Source organism: Stylophora pistillata, chromosome 5 (genome assembly GCF_964205215.1).
Source record: "Stylophora pistillata chromosome 5, jaStyPist1.2, whole genome shotgun sequence".
Classification (NCBI taxonomy): domain Eukaryota; kingdom Metazoa; phylum Cnidaria; class Anthozoa; order Scleractinia; family Pocilloporidae; genus Stylophora; species Stylophora pistillata.
Genome location: NC_142523.1, coordinates 5,898,112 through 5,913,539, shown reverse-complemented (window position 1 = coordinate 5,913,539; position 15,428 = coordinate 5,898,112). Strand labels below are relative to the sequence as shown.

At 35.4% G+C, this 15,428-nt stretch overlaps 1 protein-coding gene across 1 annotated transcript in view; it reads left to right on the top strand.

Moving 5' to 3' along the window:
• The window catches only part of LOC111345266 (uncharacterized), a 33,294-nt gene that overhangs the window by 4,673 nt on the left and 13,193 nt on the right, over positions 1–15,428 (top strand). The window contains exons 3-10 of the mRNA XM_022952541.2: positions 68–197; positions 963–1,053; positions 5,971–6,087; positions 6,554–6,697; positions 8,432–8,487; positions 11,746–11,812; positions 14,157–14,226; positions 15,118–15,143. Of these exons, the coding sequence (XP_022808276.2) occupies positions 68–197; positions 963–1,053; positions 5,971–6,087; positions 6,554–6,697; positions 8,432–8,487; positions 11,746–11,812; positions 14,157–14,226; positions 15,118–15,143 (701 nt within the window). The remainder of the gene's footprint in view (positions 1–67; positions 198–962; positions 1,054–5,970; positions 6,088–6,553; positions 6,698–8,431; positions 8,488–11,745; positions 11,813–14,156; positions 14,227–15,117; positions 15,144–15,428) is intronic.

Genomic DNA, 15,428 nt, shown 5'->3' with positions numbered 1-15,428 from the left:
TGGTTTTTTTCTATGTTTTAAGTTCTCTTCTTATGGATATATCTTCATTGTAACCGCAAATTTTTAGATTTTACTGTGGAACACTTGTGGAGAATAGAACAAGAATGGAGTTCCATGACAACCCTCCAACAGTATGGGATGGAACCAAGATTAACAGGCGTATAAGGGGGAATTCTGCCCTTTATGTATATTTTGAGGTTTGTATATTAAAAATAATGCTCTGCTCCACATTTCAACTCTGCATATTTTGATTTTTTAGGTGATTCAAAGAGATGTTTTAAATGATAGAAATCTTAAGTATTTCTTTTAATGGTATAATTTGGATATATCAACAAAGTTGAAATGGTAAATTGGCCACCGTAATGATTACTTTTGTAATCATTACGGTGGCCAATTTACCATTTCAACTTTGTTGATATATCCAAATTATTTCGTTACTCCCACCGATGCAGCCCCAAACAGTTTCTTTCGAAACTATCAGCCTTTATTCTTTTAATGGTACTTTAGAATTAGCCTTAAAAGTCTGCTCTTGAGTCAGGGACATAAGCATTAAGCAACAAGGGATATTAATTGGTACTCCCCTTGCTTGAGGAGCTCGTTCCTGAAAAGTTCTGCCCAGTCAATCTTATGGTGCAGAAATCTAGCTCTTCCCTATTTTATTGTGAAAACTATAAATCAGACATTTTTGTGATCACAAAGATTAGTGGTTGGTGATTCCAGAAAACATGCTTACTAGGCTGTGTTGGGAGGTATTGTGGAATTTCGTTAAAAGGCTGAGAGTGACTGGATCGATGTGCATGTTTTCAAATTTTAAAGTTACTAGTTCCAAGGAGAGGTAAAATTTTGAGGCCCAATGAAAGTCATAAAATTTATAGGTATTAATTGCATAGATTTGTTTGTTTATCTCTTTTAACCAAGATTTCAATGAAATTAAGCTATATGTTTTTACTCTGACTGTATAGGAAACTCCTGAATTAGTCTTTGAAAGACCAGAGGCTCAAACAGTTGACAGTCTTAAACAACAACTGCAGACACCCATGCATGAACAAATGGGTAAGATCATGAATGTACATGTGTATCTAGACTACAAGATGATTATAATAATTATTCCACTGATGCACTGTTGTACCAGATAAGGGCAATTATAAATTAAACAGGAAAAATATCCCAGAGTATTATGCACTTAAGGAATTACAGTAGACCTCTGAATTAATTCACAGGTGCATTTTCTTTGCAAAAAAATTTAATGCACCATTTGAAGCACGACTGCTATAATTAAACAACATATCAAGGGAAAGGTTATGAAATGCACTATTTGGCAAAAACTGTTTCATTTTAGCTTGATCTAATCTTAAACCTAATGTTTTTTTTTTAAGAAAATTAAATGCATATCAAATCTGACTGCACAAATAAAACTTGTACAAGATTTCAATCCTGAAGGATTCAGGTCTTCAAACCTTCTGAGGGATTTTTCAATATTCCTGTTGGTTGTATGCTTTTCAATTTATCTGTCAAGTTTGCTGATCAAAATCTACCGATATAAATTTTACTGTGAGCCCATTGCGGGAGATCCATTATGAACAATGGTCAATTCCCCCAAATGGTTTTTAGGTTAGTTTCTTGGGAGTCTTTATCAAAATAAATCTTAATGCATTTGGGTAAGTTCATTTACAAAATTATTCGATTAATTTGTTTAAAGAACTTGGCCATTGGAGTGAAAAGAAAGTAGATTTTTTGCTCCCAAAGTTTTGCCAACAGTTGAATTCCTTTGGTGACAGCATGACAAGGTAATATGTTAAAGCTCTGTAAAACTTGAAATGCCAACTGCCTATAGAAACACAGAAGCATCCTGTAAAGTCTCAGAAGATTATCAACTAAACACATTTCACTATTGGGTAACCTATCTAACAGTTACCTGTGACAAATCTTACAATTTTGTAAATTCTGCTGAACAGCAATTATGATTTCAACTCTCAATTTTCAACTTAAATGAAGCTTAAGCCCATTGCTGCAAAACTTACATTAATGGTTGCTAATGGAGTGCAAGCAGCAATAAAGATTGCCTAAACAAATTTCATCAGGTTCAGAGCCAGGTTAAGTTGATTGTGGTATTTATCATCAAGTTTTCTTAATCCTTTGAAAAGTTTAGGTTGTCTGGCTTGCACATACTCTTTGTGTGACTCTTCTACAGTGTTTACAAATTTCAATGGGTTCAGAGCTTAAACAGTGGGCCCACCAAGTAGTGCAGTTTTCAAATTCCTCACAACAAAGATCTCTGGCTTTCATTCCAAGTGATTGGCTTTTAAGATGGCACAGATTACTCTAACAACTTTAAGCTTGGACTCATTAGACCCTGTGCAAGCTAGGTCCTCTTAGGATTGTGGAGTGTAGCAGTCAGCTTAGGAATGATGAAGTTGGGAACAACTGAGACATCAGCTCCCATGTTGAGTTTAAATTCAATGCCATTGCCTTTTATGAAGACATTTTTTTTCTAAGGATCTCTGTGCCGTCCACTCAAAAAGGAAGGAAATTTGATGCAGAATGAAGAAAAAATCTTAATTACAAGTGAGAGAAGTGCGTGAGTCCAGATAATCAAAACTCTGGATAATTGAAGTCTGAATAATCACCCTTGTGAACTGAATAATTTCCCAGTTTTCTGGGAATTCCTAGGAATTCTCAATAATTCTCAACTATGCAAATAAGCTCTGATTTGAAAAGCTTGGAATTACTGGGAATTTCTGGGAAAGGAAGGTTCCAGTTTTGTGAGGACTTGGAATTCCTAGGAATTCTCAAACATTACCTACTCTGCAAACAAGTTCTGATTTGAAAAGCTTGGAATTACTGGGAATTTCTGGGAAAGGAAGATTCCAGTTTTGTGAGGACTTGGAATTCTTAGGAATTCCTAGGAATTCTCAGCTATACAAACTATCTTTAAGTTAAGAAGGGTGGAATTCTTAGGAATTTCTGGGAATTGAATTTGAGGCAAATTACATAACCCTGAAATCCAAATAATTCTAAGAAATTCTCAATACTTTGAATGTGAAGGTTTTAAGACAAGGAGTAATTTTAGAGGCTTAAAACTTTGTTCAATTAAAGATATGCTAAACAAAATATACCAAGAAATGTATATACCTGTACAAGTTTATCTTGAAATTTATTATTTAATTAAAGTATTAGTAAATCTTAACATTTATATGCATTTTTTCATAAAGCAGCAGTCAGTTATCGAGTGCAAATAGTCAATTTAAATCCAATGTACTCACATCACAGATTTACTTTCCAACCTCAAAGGCCTCTTTGAATTAAACAATCATAAAAGTTTTTATTGTGATGCAAAATGTCTCATGTCCACAGATGTGCCAAAATTATAAAACATAAATATAATCATAAGGACAATGCTTTGGAATGTGCACATTCATTTGTGGGCAAGAATTATAACGTACTATAATCACTTCCTTCTCTTGTACAAATGTTTCTTTGTTATGAGACGCACTTGACTCTGTTGGCACTGCTGCTAGCTCAGTGGAAGCGAAAGACTAACGAATCGAGATGGCTGTGTTGGAATGTGTTGCTGCACGATTGTTACTGTCCAACTTCTTTGATTTGGGTACTGGTACACTGTGATCATCTAAGCAGCTCTTACACTTTCTAATGTAGTATCCATCTGTTATAATAATAAGGGTAAAACACATTTGTAATCACACTCAAAGTTGTGATTGCCTAATGTGTTGTTTCTCATTTTTGCCGTGAACACAACTTAAGTCAGGGTTTCGAGTCTGTTTCCTAGACAGCTTTCGGCCAAAAATCGTGCATTTGTAGTTTGTTTGATTCTTCTCGATTATTTCTACGAAGAGTGAGTTAACATCATCATTTATATCATCAATCTCTTCAAAACATGGATCCAAGGTTATACCATCGTCGACACCATCTATCAGCCGAACCTTGTGGGTGACGGGTGAAGCGTTCGTGTTAGGTCCATATCACGTCCCGATAACTAATATCCATCAATGTTGACCCCCATCTACCCTTGATATGGACCTAACATAAACGCTTTACCACCTTGCGCGTACTCTTAAGACTGCAATCAGGTAAGCCAGCGGATTCTCTTTACAAGCCAGTGACAATTCCCAAAATATCCACATGATAATGCCTGTGATCAGAGGCAAAGAAAACTCCATTGGGCACTCATCTTTGAATGTACTTTTCATCCATTGATTGCTTGTGGGTTAAGGTATTTCTTTTCTCAACTGTTTTGCTTAATACTGTTGTGTGGTGGGAAAACGAGAATAGCGTGAGTGTTGTAAATGAAAAGCAAGTTGTTGGTGCCGTGAAGTTAAAAGAAGAGAAAACAGTTATCGACTGGCCGGTACAAGGGTCAAGCGGCCCTTTATAAAGCTATGATTCTGAGAGTTTGGGGTGAGTACAAATTGGCATATTTGGTGTGTGATCAAAACTGAGAATCGAATTGGTCACTTGCATGCCACAGTTTCTTAGGCTTACGCTTTACAATGAAATAAATCTATCAGTAAGCTAAAGGTTTCAGGATTAGTTTAGTCGCATTTGGCAAGCTGCGAGCCCAGCAGAAAAAGACAAACAGCTGCTTAGTCTGCAGTTTGGGATAACTTTATTGCAATTTATTATTACAGTTATTTATTATTTGTTAGTTAGTTATTATTACAGTTACAACAATTAAAAACAGTTACAACAGTTAGAAAGAGTTACAACAATTAAAAAGTCAATTATATAACTGTAATTCATAAGCCCTTCACTCCCAAGAGTGTTCAGTCAAAATTGAGAAATCTCTAAATTTCAACTTGCAGAATCAACAAAAACAAACAACATAACATGAAGATGCTGCTGTACAGCTTACATTTGAATTTTAACACACACGAGTTTTATCCAAAGAAGTTACAACCACATTAAGTCAAAGCCTGACTCAGAGAGGAAAGGATAAAATATCATTTGTATCATCATCCCAAATGAAATGATTCCTTTCAAGACTATTTTTTGACTGATAGTATTTATTGCAATAAACATAACCCAAGTTATTGCATTTCATGAAAAAGAATCAACAGATTTTATTCACAATTTGTGTCCAACCAAATTAAATGATTTACTAGGACTATTTTAAATGAATAGCTGTAATTGAGGATAATTATTACGAAGTTTTCAAGAAAAGAAAAAGAAATTTCATCCTAATATTACCACATGTTGATAGTTGAAATTTAAATTTTTCATCCTGGCTGCGGCCCTTCAATATTTTCATACATGTTGTTGTTAATATACAATAGCAAACAATTAACACGTAAACCTGATTTAAGCATGTTAATAAATTTCATTGACCACTTGAATTTTTAGTTGGGAGTTAATGCATGCATGTATTTATTTGATATTAGTTGCCTTGAAGTTTTCCTAAAATTTCCGATAATTCTTAAACATTCCTAGAAATTCCTAAAAATTCCTTGGAATTTCCAGCAAGTTTTTAGATTCACAGTATTTCAGGGAAGTCATTTGTGCTCTGAGTTGGAATTACTAAGAATTCCTAGGAATTCCAAGTCCTGTTGGCAATAAACATATAATTTTTGGGAATTTCTAGGTTTTTTTTGGGAATTCCTTGGAATTCCTAGGAATTCCTGGTCCGAATTTACCGTGGAAATTCACACCTCTTATTCCCAGTAATTCCTAGGAATTCCTAGGAATTCCAAGATCTATTTTGACTGTAATATATGCCATTCTCAGATAACGTGCCACTATCATATACAAAGGATGTAATTAAAAGACAATTAGTAGCCAAAACACAAGAAAATGGATGAACAAGTAGTGGAATCATTAATGATAAGTCTAATCCTGTAGTCAGTGATATTGGCCTTTATGATAATTGAGGATAAGTTTAAAAATCTTGAAGATGAAAGGTCAGTTAACACGGAATATATAGATTCTTGTTGAAAGCATTTTCTTTTTGGTTTGTAGGTTCACCTCCATCTTATTATTCAGAGAAGCTTAGAGGTTTGAAAAGACAACATGATCCCAGCTCTTCACTTGTACCAGAGGTAGTGTCAAGTACAGGGGCAAGTGTGAAGGAGCCAGGTAAACAATATGAAAATTGATCTTTGAAATGCTCTGTTACTTTAAATTCATGACAGTTGTGCAAGAAATGCAAGTTAGCACATACAAGGAACACAAGATTTCTACCAGAAATTCTGGAAAAAAATCAAGAAATATCATAGATTTATAAAGCTTTAAAAGGAAGTTCTCTAATTACAAAACATGAATTAAGCTATTGACATTGTCAATCCTAGCAGTATGTAGGACACGTGTCTTAATTGTGAAATTATAAACTTCATAATGGGCCTTACTTTCCATAGAGCCTCTTAGGCTCATTAGTAGATCTGGAGCACTGGAGTGCAGAATCTGAGGTTCTGAGGTTTGATCGAGGGGACTCAGAATTTTTTCTTTGTCATAGGCTTGTGATAAGACAAAAAAAATCTTTTGCAATATAAAGCTAATAATGAATGTTTATATTTTTCATTAAAATACTCTTAATTATTGATAGTACGAGAGGGTACTTGCCATGAAGGTAGCAAAGAAGGAGAGCAGCAATCTCCTCAGGCGCAACTAGGATATCACGGAGACAACTCAACCGCAGGCCTCCTTTGCAATTCAGGCACCTTTCAAAAAACACAAAACCAACAAATTGGTGAGTTCATTGAGTATTTACCTAAAAGTTTGAGGGGGAGGGGGGCTGAGGAAGGAAAGGAAAAAAAAGCAAGCAAAGTAACCAGGCAAATTGAGCAAAAGTACATTAAATGGCAATTCCCAAAAATTGTTAAGCTCTGCATGACTTGGTTGTAAGCCTTTCACTACCAAGATGTAATTAGTAATTCTCCTTACTGTCTGCACACAATTCTTACTATGTTAGTTAAAGAATTTGGTATTGGATCAACTTTTAATCCCCTAATTGATACAAGATATCATCATGAGGCAAAGAAATCAAGATGGCTGGATATTGGCTGAGTTCTCTTTTTTTTTTGCATTTTGTGCAAAAAAAATAAAAGATGCAGAATAAGAGCAAGGCCTATAGAGGTTTTACACAGCAGCCATTTTGGATGGCAGGAACAATAGATTATTTTACCCATGGGAAAAAATTCTTTCTTATGCAAATATTTTCATCATTCCTGCCATCCAACATGGCTGCTGTGCAAAACCTCTATACCCAGCCATCTTGACTGAACAAGCTTGGTTAATAAAAGATTTGATATATTCGAATGACATTAGATTTTGTGAGACATTTAAGAATAAACACTAGCGAAAAAATACACAACGTTTCGATGACTCCATGTCATCATTCTCAAGTGAGAAGAGAATAAAAATGAATAGTTAATTTATGCCGTACGAAGGTGGCAAACGTAAAAAGTTTAAAATATTTAAAATATTTAAATAAATAATTGCGCGTGTTGAGTTCATAAATGTAAACTATTAAATAAATAGTTTCGTGCGTATGGAATCCGATTGTTCACCGGGAAACTGGACTGTTTAGTTCATGAAATGCTTTTCATAAAAAAGATGAAGCCCTCTTTGAACAAACAATCGGATTCCATACGCGCGAAACTATTTATTTAATAGTTTACATTTATGAACTCAACACGCGCTATTATTTATTTAAATATTTTAAATATTTTAAACTTTTTACGTTTGCCACCTTCGTACGGCATAAATTAACTATTCATTTTTATTCTCTTCTCACATGAGAATGATGACATGGAGTCATCGAAACGTTGTGTATTTTTCTCGCTAGTGTTTATTTGATATATTGCAAAAAGATTTCATTATATTAAGAATTAAGAGTTACTTGTTAACTTCGGGAGCCAGGAAAGAAAGCCAACTTTGCTTGTAGTGTGTCGAACTGACTATCGAGTTTCCATCACTGAAATTGTCCTACAATTACCAACTTATAAATAAATTCAATTTTTCCATGCATGTGATCAATGTGGGCAATCCCAAGTGGGCAAGATAGGCCCATCTTGCCCACTTGGGTAGTCAATCAGAACACAGGATTCATTTCATCTTGCCCATGGGCATTGTGAGTGATGTAATAAGTTTCTTTATTCTTGTCTCTTGTCTACTTGGTATTGTATTGATATTAATTATTGGGAGAGACTCTGTCTTAGTCACACATGGGAGTCAAAGGGTTAGCCATGCCTAAATTATATTTAGTCTCATGAGAAACAAAATGATTTTCTGTTTTCACCTCCACTGAATCAATTAACCACATTAATTGGTACAATCATGTAAAAAATTTACTGCTCATAATAATTAATTCAACAGCTTTTTATTATCAGTGTTTCAAAGCTATTGAGTTCAGGAAAATATGACTTTACAGATTCTTTGATGGACTTTTTCTTGTTTGTAACATGTAACATGTAACATATAGGTCTGAAACAAAGTACTGGAGAAGATCACTCTAAGGAACCCCAAGTGATTACTGAGGTACTCTTGACAATGATTTCTAGTGTTGTTAATTATTTTTAAGTGTATTAGAGCAGGTATTTAATACATGAATTCGAGTGCCATTTCTGAAAAAACAAGCTTGTCTTGTGAGTAATCTTTTTAAAAACCTAAGTCCTTTAAGTGAAAAACAATACTTGCAGTAGATGGTGGCTCAAAATGCCTCATCTAGTATACGTACTTTATTACACAATGAATTTGTAGTCATGTCTCAAGAATAAAATTATCATATGAGTATAAAATTGATGGGACAACAACAACGACAACAATAACTTTATCAGCACCCTGAATGAAATTAAATTATTTACATTACAAAAAAGTAATAAAGCAAATAAAATAAAGTGCATGGTTGCCCAAAATAACCACTAGGCTAATAGAATTGAGCAGCCATCCTTAGGATTTTAAATACTGTAATGACTATAACGGTGTCAGGTACTTAAGAGTTCTTAAAGTAACACATACAACAACAAGAAACACACAGACAAAAACTAGTTACAAGCTAAAAATACAAATAATAGCGGAAATAAGCACGAAAATAAAGAACGTATAGGCAGATTAACTAATGGCAGAAAGAAAATGTCAGTGAGTAACTTGCAAGAATACTTGCTTTTAGCCTTTTGGGAGAACATATTAAACTTTTTCTTTAAAAGGAGTGGTAGAAGGATCTTATTACAGTGTAATTTCTGGTCATAAAGTTCTATGCCTATAAATTCTCTTCTGCCATTTAACATAAGATATCTCAGACTTTGCAACATTATCCAAGTTTACTCTGAGCTCATGCCTTATGTACTTTTGCAAAATGTAAAATTTTGTTTCAATCAAAAACTTTGGTTTAATTCATTTTTTTGATGTTATCTCTGAAGAAGGAAAACTTAGCTGGTATGATGACAGAGTGATTCTCTTTCACTCCCAATATCTCATGAGTAATTCTCCTTACTGTCTGACACATATACAATTCTTGTGGTGTTAGTTTCAAGAGTTTAGTGTTGGATCAATGAATAATCCCCTGATTAATTTATTTTGTTTATCCTCATCACTTGTCTGCTTGAATTGGTATTGATATTGTAAGGAGAAATTCTCTCTCGGTCACTCTTGGGAGTTTCAGGGTTGATAAGTATATTTCACTCTTAATCCCTGCCAATTGAAAAATAAAGTATCAAGTATAAAGAATTGGCTCACGTTCTCAAACTTCAACTCGTTGAATTAGAACATTGTGAACTCACAAGCAACTTACAAGCAGCCATGACAAGGATAACCAGAGAGAGTAAAACAAGTTGGCGCACACGTGTAAATACTGAAATCAAGCACAACAAAGGATCGCACACTCAGCATGCTAAAACTGGATTGGTTTTTGAACAGTTGCAAAAACTGCATGATTAATTCCAATTCAAAAGCAATTTATAAGATGAAAATAGAACTTTTCACTTGCTCCCTTTGGCACAAAAATATAGATTACATAGCTATATAGATACATTTCAGTTAGTAATTAATGCATGCATGGTCACCCAGCAACTGGCTCCCTAAGACTAATCAATACAGTCAATTAACTCCTAAATTGGTTAGGGGATCAAAGTGCATTAAGTTCTCTTAGCTAGTTCTGCACCATACTTTTAGGAAAATGTTTGACGTCCTGATTTAAAGTATAAGTATGTAACAGCAGATTAAAGTTTATGTAATTTTTTGGTAGCATTAATTCTACATCTACTCATGCAAAAATTTTGGAGCCTGACAGAGCCTTAACATGGCCTGATTTTTGTTATAGAGTCAGACATCGACATGACAAGGGCTTGACAAAACAGTTGTCCAGCTCCCAGCTGAATAATGAGCCATACAGAATCTGATGTTAAATAAACGCTCTTGTCTGGGCTAGCTATGACTGGCCAGACAAGGCTATCAAGAGCAGGACAATTAAGGGCCAGACAATGCTGAATATCTTTACCCATCTATATATGTTGACGCAACTAATTTGCCAATGCACCTGATTTCAGAGCTCAATAAGAGACCTCGATCTTAATTGTCAACAAATATTATCACTCAAATCTTGCTTTCACTTGAATGACAAAAATCACCCAACATCAGCTTTTGGTTTGTTTTCTTGACAATTGGACCAGTTAGTGGGAGTTTTTTTTGCATTTAAGAAATCTAGGGGGCGGTTTGTTCCTGGATAAGGATTTAGTTTTAAAGGCCTTTTGAAAAACTACAATAAGACAGTACATTTAAAATTGGTGTTACAGGGAGAGCTCTGGGTGTTCACAGTTTCCAGAAAAAATGTTGGGGAGAACATTACGTTAACAGAATTGCATGGATATATGAATTGATCAAGCAGTACTTGCATGGACCTGAAGATTCAGCATGGACATAAAAATTGGAAGTCACTGATAATAGATATATTCTAACTACTCTGAGTATGATGCAGCATGCAGCATTATGCATGCATGTAAATTTTCCATAAATTTAAAGTGAATTTTTCTGGAATCTTTTATTTAATTATCAACAAGAATAGGCAGGAGTTCTGTAAGATTTTTCTTGTTTCAAAAAAAAAAAAAAGGTTTTTTCCTTCAAGGCTGATAAAAACTCTTTTTAGGGTCTTTTTTCTGGTTCTAGTTAGGCTGTTTACTTCTCTGTCCTGTTAGGCTCTTATATGATGTTGTGGTGAATTTATAATATATTTCTTTTCACGTTTATGTAATTCTTAAACTTTTTACACTAAATAATTTATGCTAATTATTATTTTTTTTCCATACATCATTTATCCACCATCATTCTTGTGCTCTCTGTCAATATGTCACCCTCTATAAATCTTGTTCCACCTCTTCTAGTCTGGATAGTGTGTGTTTTATTTCTGCTTCTAGCTAAATGAAACCTCTTCCTTGTGAGTTTCATGTTTTATTTATCTCCCTCAGCATTTGCATGGTTAGGATTTGGTCTTGTTGTATCTTTGCATTTTCTCCATCTAATTTGTTAGTATATTTTTTGTGGATGTTTTTCTTTGCAGGAATTTACTACTTCTTCATATCCACATTAAAAAGTAGCAAATTGAATGCTGGGTTAAGTGTGATTAATTGAAGCAGGCCCTAGCTAATGCCTCTTCATCCAGTTCTTGTTATAAGGCCCTTGCCTAGTTTATATGTCCATCTGGCCATGATTTCGTGCTCTTGTTTTGGATGGGTAGTCATGATGTAAATTTATTCTTTTGTGCTTGTAGAGTAGTTTATCTTTGTTCTCTCTCTATACTTACAGGACTCTGCATATGAAACTGCTGCAGGGGATGCATCTGATGTTGATGACAAGACGAAGCATTCAAAAGGTATTGTATATTTTATGGCTGATGTTGAAGAAGTGGTATCAATCTAATTTGAATGCTAGCTTGCCATTCAATCACAGATGCCCACACACACAGCATATGTCACCTGGGACATCAGAAATGTCATGATGTCAGTTTTCATGATTTGAGGGGTTGGGCAAGGAATTGCTCTTTGACCTACATGTATGAAAATGGATAAGTGACAATTGAGCAATTAAAGATTGATTCCAGATCCATTCAGCACCATCTTCACAAACAAATCACAGTGATAATCATCCTCGGAGACCCAGGGGCTGTGGGTCGATTTCAAGTTAGGGCATGAAGAGCCCCTGGGGACATTGTCTTACAAGACTAGTTCCAAACGGTCGCAGTCGTTCTGCCATCTGATTGGTGCCAGAAAATCTTTGTGTTTTTCTGCCCAATCAGAGTGAAGTGTGCTTTAGAGTCCTTTCGTGTGTTTTAACACGAATATATACTAATAGCTCAGTTACTCGCTGTTTGTTTGGACCGTGCGACGGAGATTTGCTTGAAGTGAAAAGTTTCAGCCGTAGCACACAATGTAAGAGAAATCGATCAGATTGTCGGCGAAAATCTTACCGGAAATTATACTGAATACTTTCGCAGGTATCACTAGAGAACGTGTTTTAAAGTCTGCAAGGTTTGTATACAACACGATGGTTGCAGTCATTGATATGTCGCTTTAAACGTTAAACGAGATTTAAGCTTAAATCTTTCTAGATTTTTTGCATAATTTGCTGTGACTGAAACTTTGCCAATCCCGTGAAGTTATTTCGTCGCACGGGCCACGCAGGTATGTCGAGCAACTGGCGCTTTCGTCTACGTAGCTTTCTGCTTTCTGTGCGCGCCAGAATCTAATCTTAGTAGTAAAGTCGGTCACAATACGGCCAAGGTTGCAGAGAACGTTAAGTTCGTGGACGACCTCCAGCAAGTGCTAAGAGAAAGCTTAGCTGTGTTTCCAGTTAGCTAATTAAAATCTGAACAAAAACTTATTAATGAGAACACCGTGCGAAGGAGAGATGTTTTCGGCTAGTTACCGAAGGGGTTTGGAAAGAGTGTAATCTTTCAACTGCTGCCTAGAGTGTTGAATTCTTGAGCTAGGAAGGCCACGGATTCTCTTCTTGCCCCTTGGTCATTGTCATTTCACCTGTTCTGTCGATTGTTGAAGACCAAGTTAAATACCTTTGATCATTGGGAATCGATCCGATGCTGTTTTCCATGGGAAAAACAAAACCAAAGACGAAGAAATATTGGATGGAAAGGGCGGGTTTGCTTTATTGCAAATGTCAGCTTAGTGGTACAGGGTCATCTACCCACATCTAATAAGCAAAAGTTTCCACGCTTAGCTTTTCTTCTTTTTCAAGCGAAGATAAGATTAGATTTTGGGACGCACAGAAAGTTGCGCAAGTACCAGTTGGCCGACATACCTGCGTGGCCCGTGTGACGAAATAACTTCACGGGATTGGCAAAGTTTCAGTCACAGCAAATTATGCAAAAAATCTAGAAAGATTTAAGCTTAAATCTCGTTTAACGTTTAAAGCGACATATCAATGACTGCAACCATCGTATTGTATACAAACTTCGCAAACTTTAAAACACGTTCTCAAGTGATACCTGCGAAAGTATTCAGTATAATTTCCGGTAAGATTTTCGCCGACAATTTGATCGATTTCTCTTACATTGTGTGCTGAGACTGAGACTTTTCACCTCAAGTAAATCTCCGTCGCAAGGTCCAAACAAACATAGCGAGCAACCGAGCTACTGGTGTATTTCCGTGTTAAAACACACGAAAGGACTCTAAAGCACACTTCACTCTGATTGGGCAGAAAAACACAAAGATTTTCAGGCACCAATCAGATGGCAGAACGACTGCGACCGTTTGGAACTAGTCTTGTAAGACAGTGTCCCCAGGGGCTCTTCACGCCCTAACTTGAAATCGACTCAGCCCCTGGGTCTCCGAGGATGTGTGATAATGAGAACAAAAGTTCCAAATGGCTTAGCAGGCTTGCACAAAGCCTTGGGTTTCTTCTTGTACCACATTTTTACTATAGTAACTGAAATCCATTCTAAACTCTCAGATTTGGTCCTCAGTTAAAATTAATTAATATCTACCAATCAAAGCACGATATGGATGGTGCCTTTTATGTAGACTAAGATTGGAGCTTTTTCATTGTTATGTTTGCTTTTTTGGGTATTAATAGTATCATGCTGTTTGCTCTTAACATTAATGAACTCAAGCTACTCTTTGATATAGTTCATTAATACTTAATGATGACAAATGTAAGTGTATATTCTTAATTGGTGTTTGATTTGTGTATTAATTACTTAGGAAAAATTGAAGAAGCACGTAGTGGTGTTGTGGCAAGAATTGAAGATTATTTGCAAAATTCCAAAGTGGGGTGTGTGAAATCTCTTTTTGTTGCTCGACTCTAAATAGGGAATCAAACTTAATTGTGTAACTTATGTACAGATAGATTTGAAGCTTTAACATCCTCCCTTTGGTCAACCCACGGGTGTTTGACTGTCGTCCTTTCCCCAAGAGTGGGATATTTGAACCTTGCCTGGCTGGCAGGTGGGATTTAAAGAGAAAGCGCCAAGTCTTACTTGCGGAAAACAAGTACATAACTTTTAATATGAAGATGGTTTGAGGTAAATACCGGTAGTTCATTACAACTCAGAAGAAAAAGTCCACAAGGTGTAGGTTTTAAATCTTGATCAATGTGCAGAACATCAGGGTTGCTGATTTTGCCTTTTACCAAAAAGTTTGGTGGAGCATTTAAACACCATTTTTGTGATGCGGAAGGGGCAGGAATTTGAACAAAGCAATAATCAAAAGTTCAAATGCCCAGGGGGTTGCCTGGGAGAATGTTGAAGCTTCAAACTGATTGACGCATTATAACCAAACCTTTGAACAGTGTATCAGTGATACGGAGCCTCAGAAATTATCTTTCCCATGGAACATAATTATTGAATTGTTAACATTAATGTAAAACAAACTGTTATGTTATCAAATTTGACATGAATAATTATGGGATACAAGAGATCAATTTTTTTCATCAATTGCAGCAAATATGTATACACAGACAGCCTCTATTATTTATTGTAACCTCAGATTATTGATTGAGACGTTTTAAAAGCCAATCTTAACATTATACCTCTACTTTAATGACCAATCAAATGCAGCCCAATTCAAGTACTGGTAGTAACTGTCTAGAACATTGATTTAACCAGTACTGCATTTTTATGTTACTAATTCATTGAAACTGTTGATCTGTATAAATTACCTGTAGCACTTCAGAAGAATCAAGCCTGGAAGGTAAAGAAAAAATATTTTTGCTCATTTGTAAATGCATCTATGTGCAATGTGTTTTACACCACCTAATAATTGTCTCTGTACTGTTTTCAAAGTCACAGTCATTTCTATAAACTTTAAATGCAATTTTAGAGTAGTATTTCTTCTAAAGGGAACACATTAGTACATTCTGAAATTTATAGGGGGGAATCAAGTTTCCAAACTGATTGACGATTTGAATAAAGGCTGATAGTTTCGAAAGAAACTGTTTGGGGCTGCGTCGGTGGGAGTAACGAAATAATTTGAATA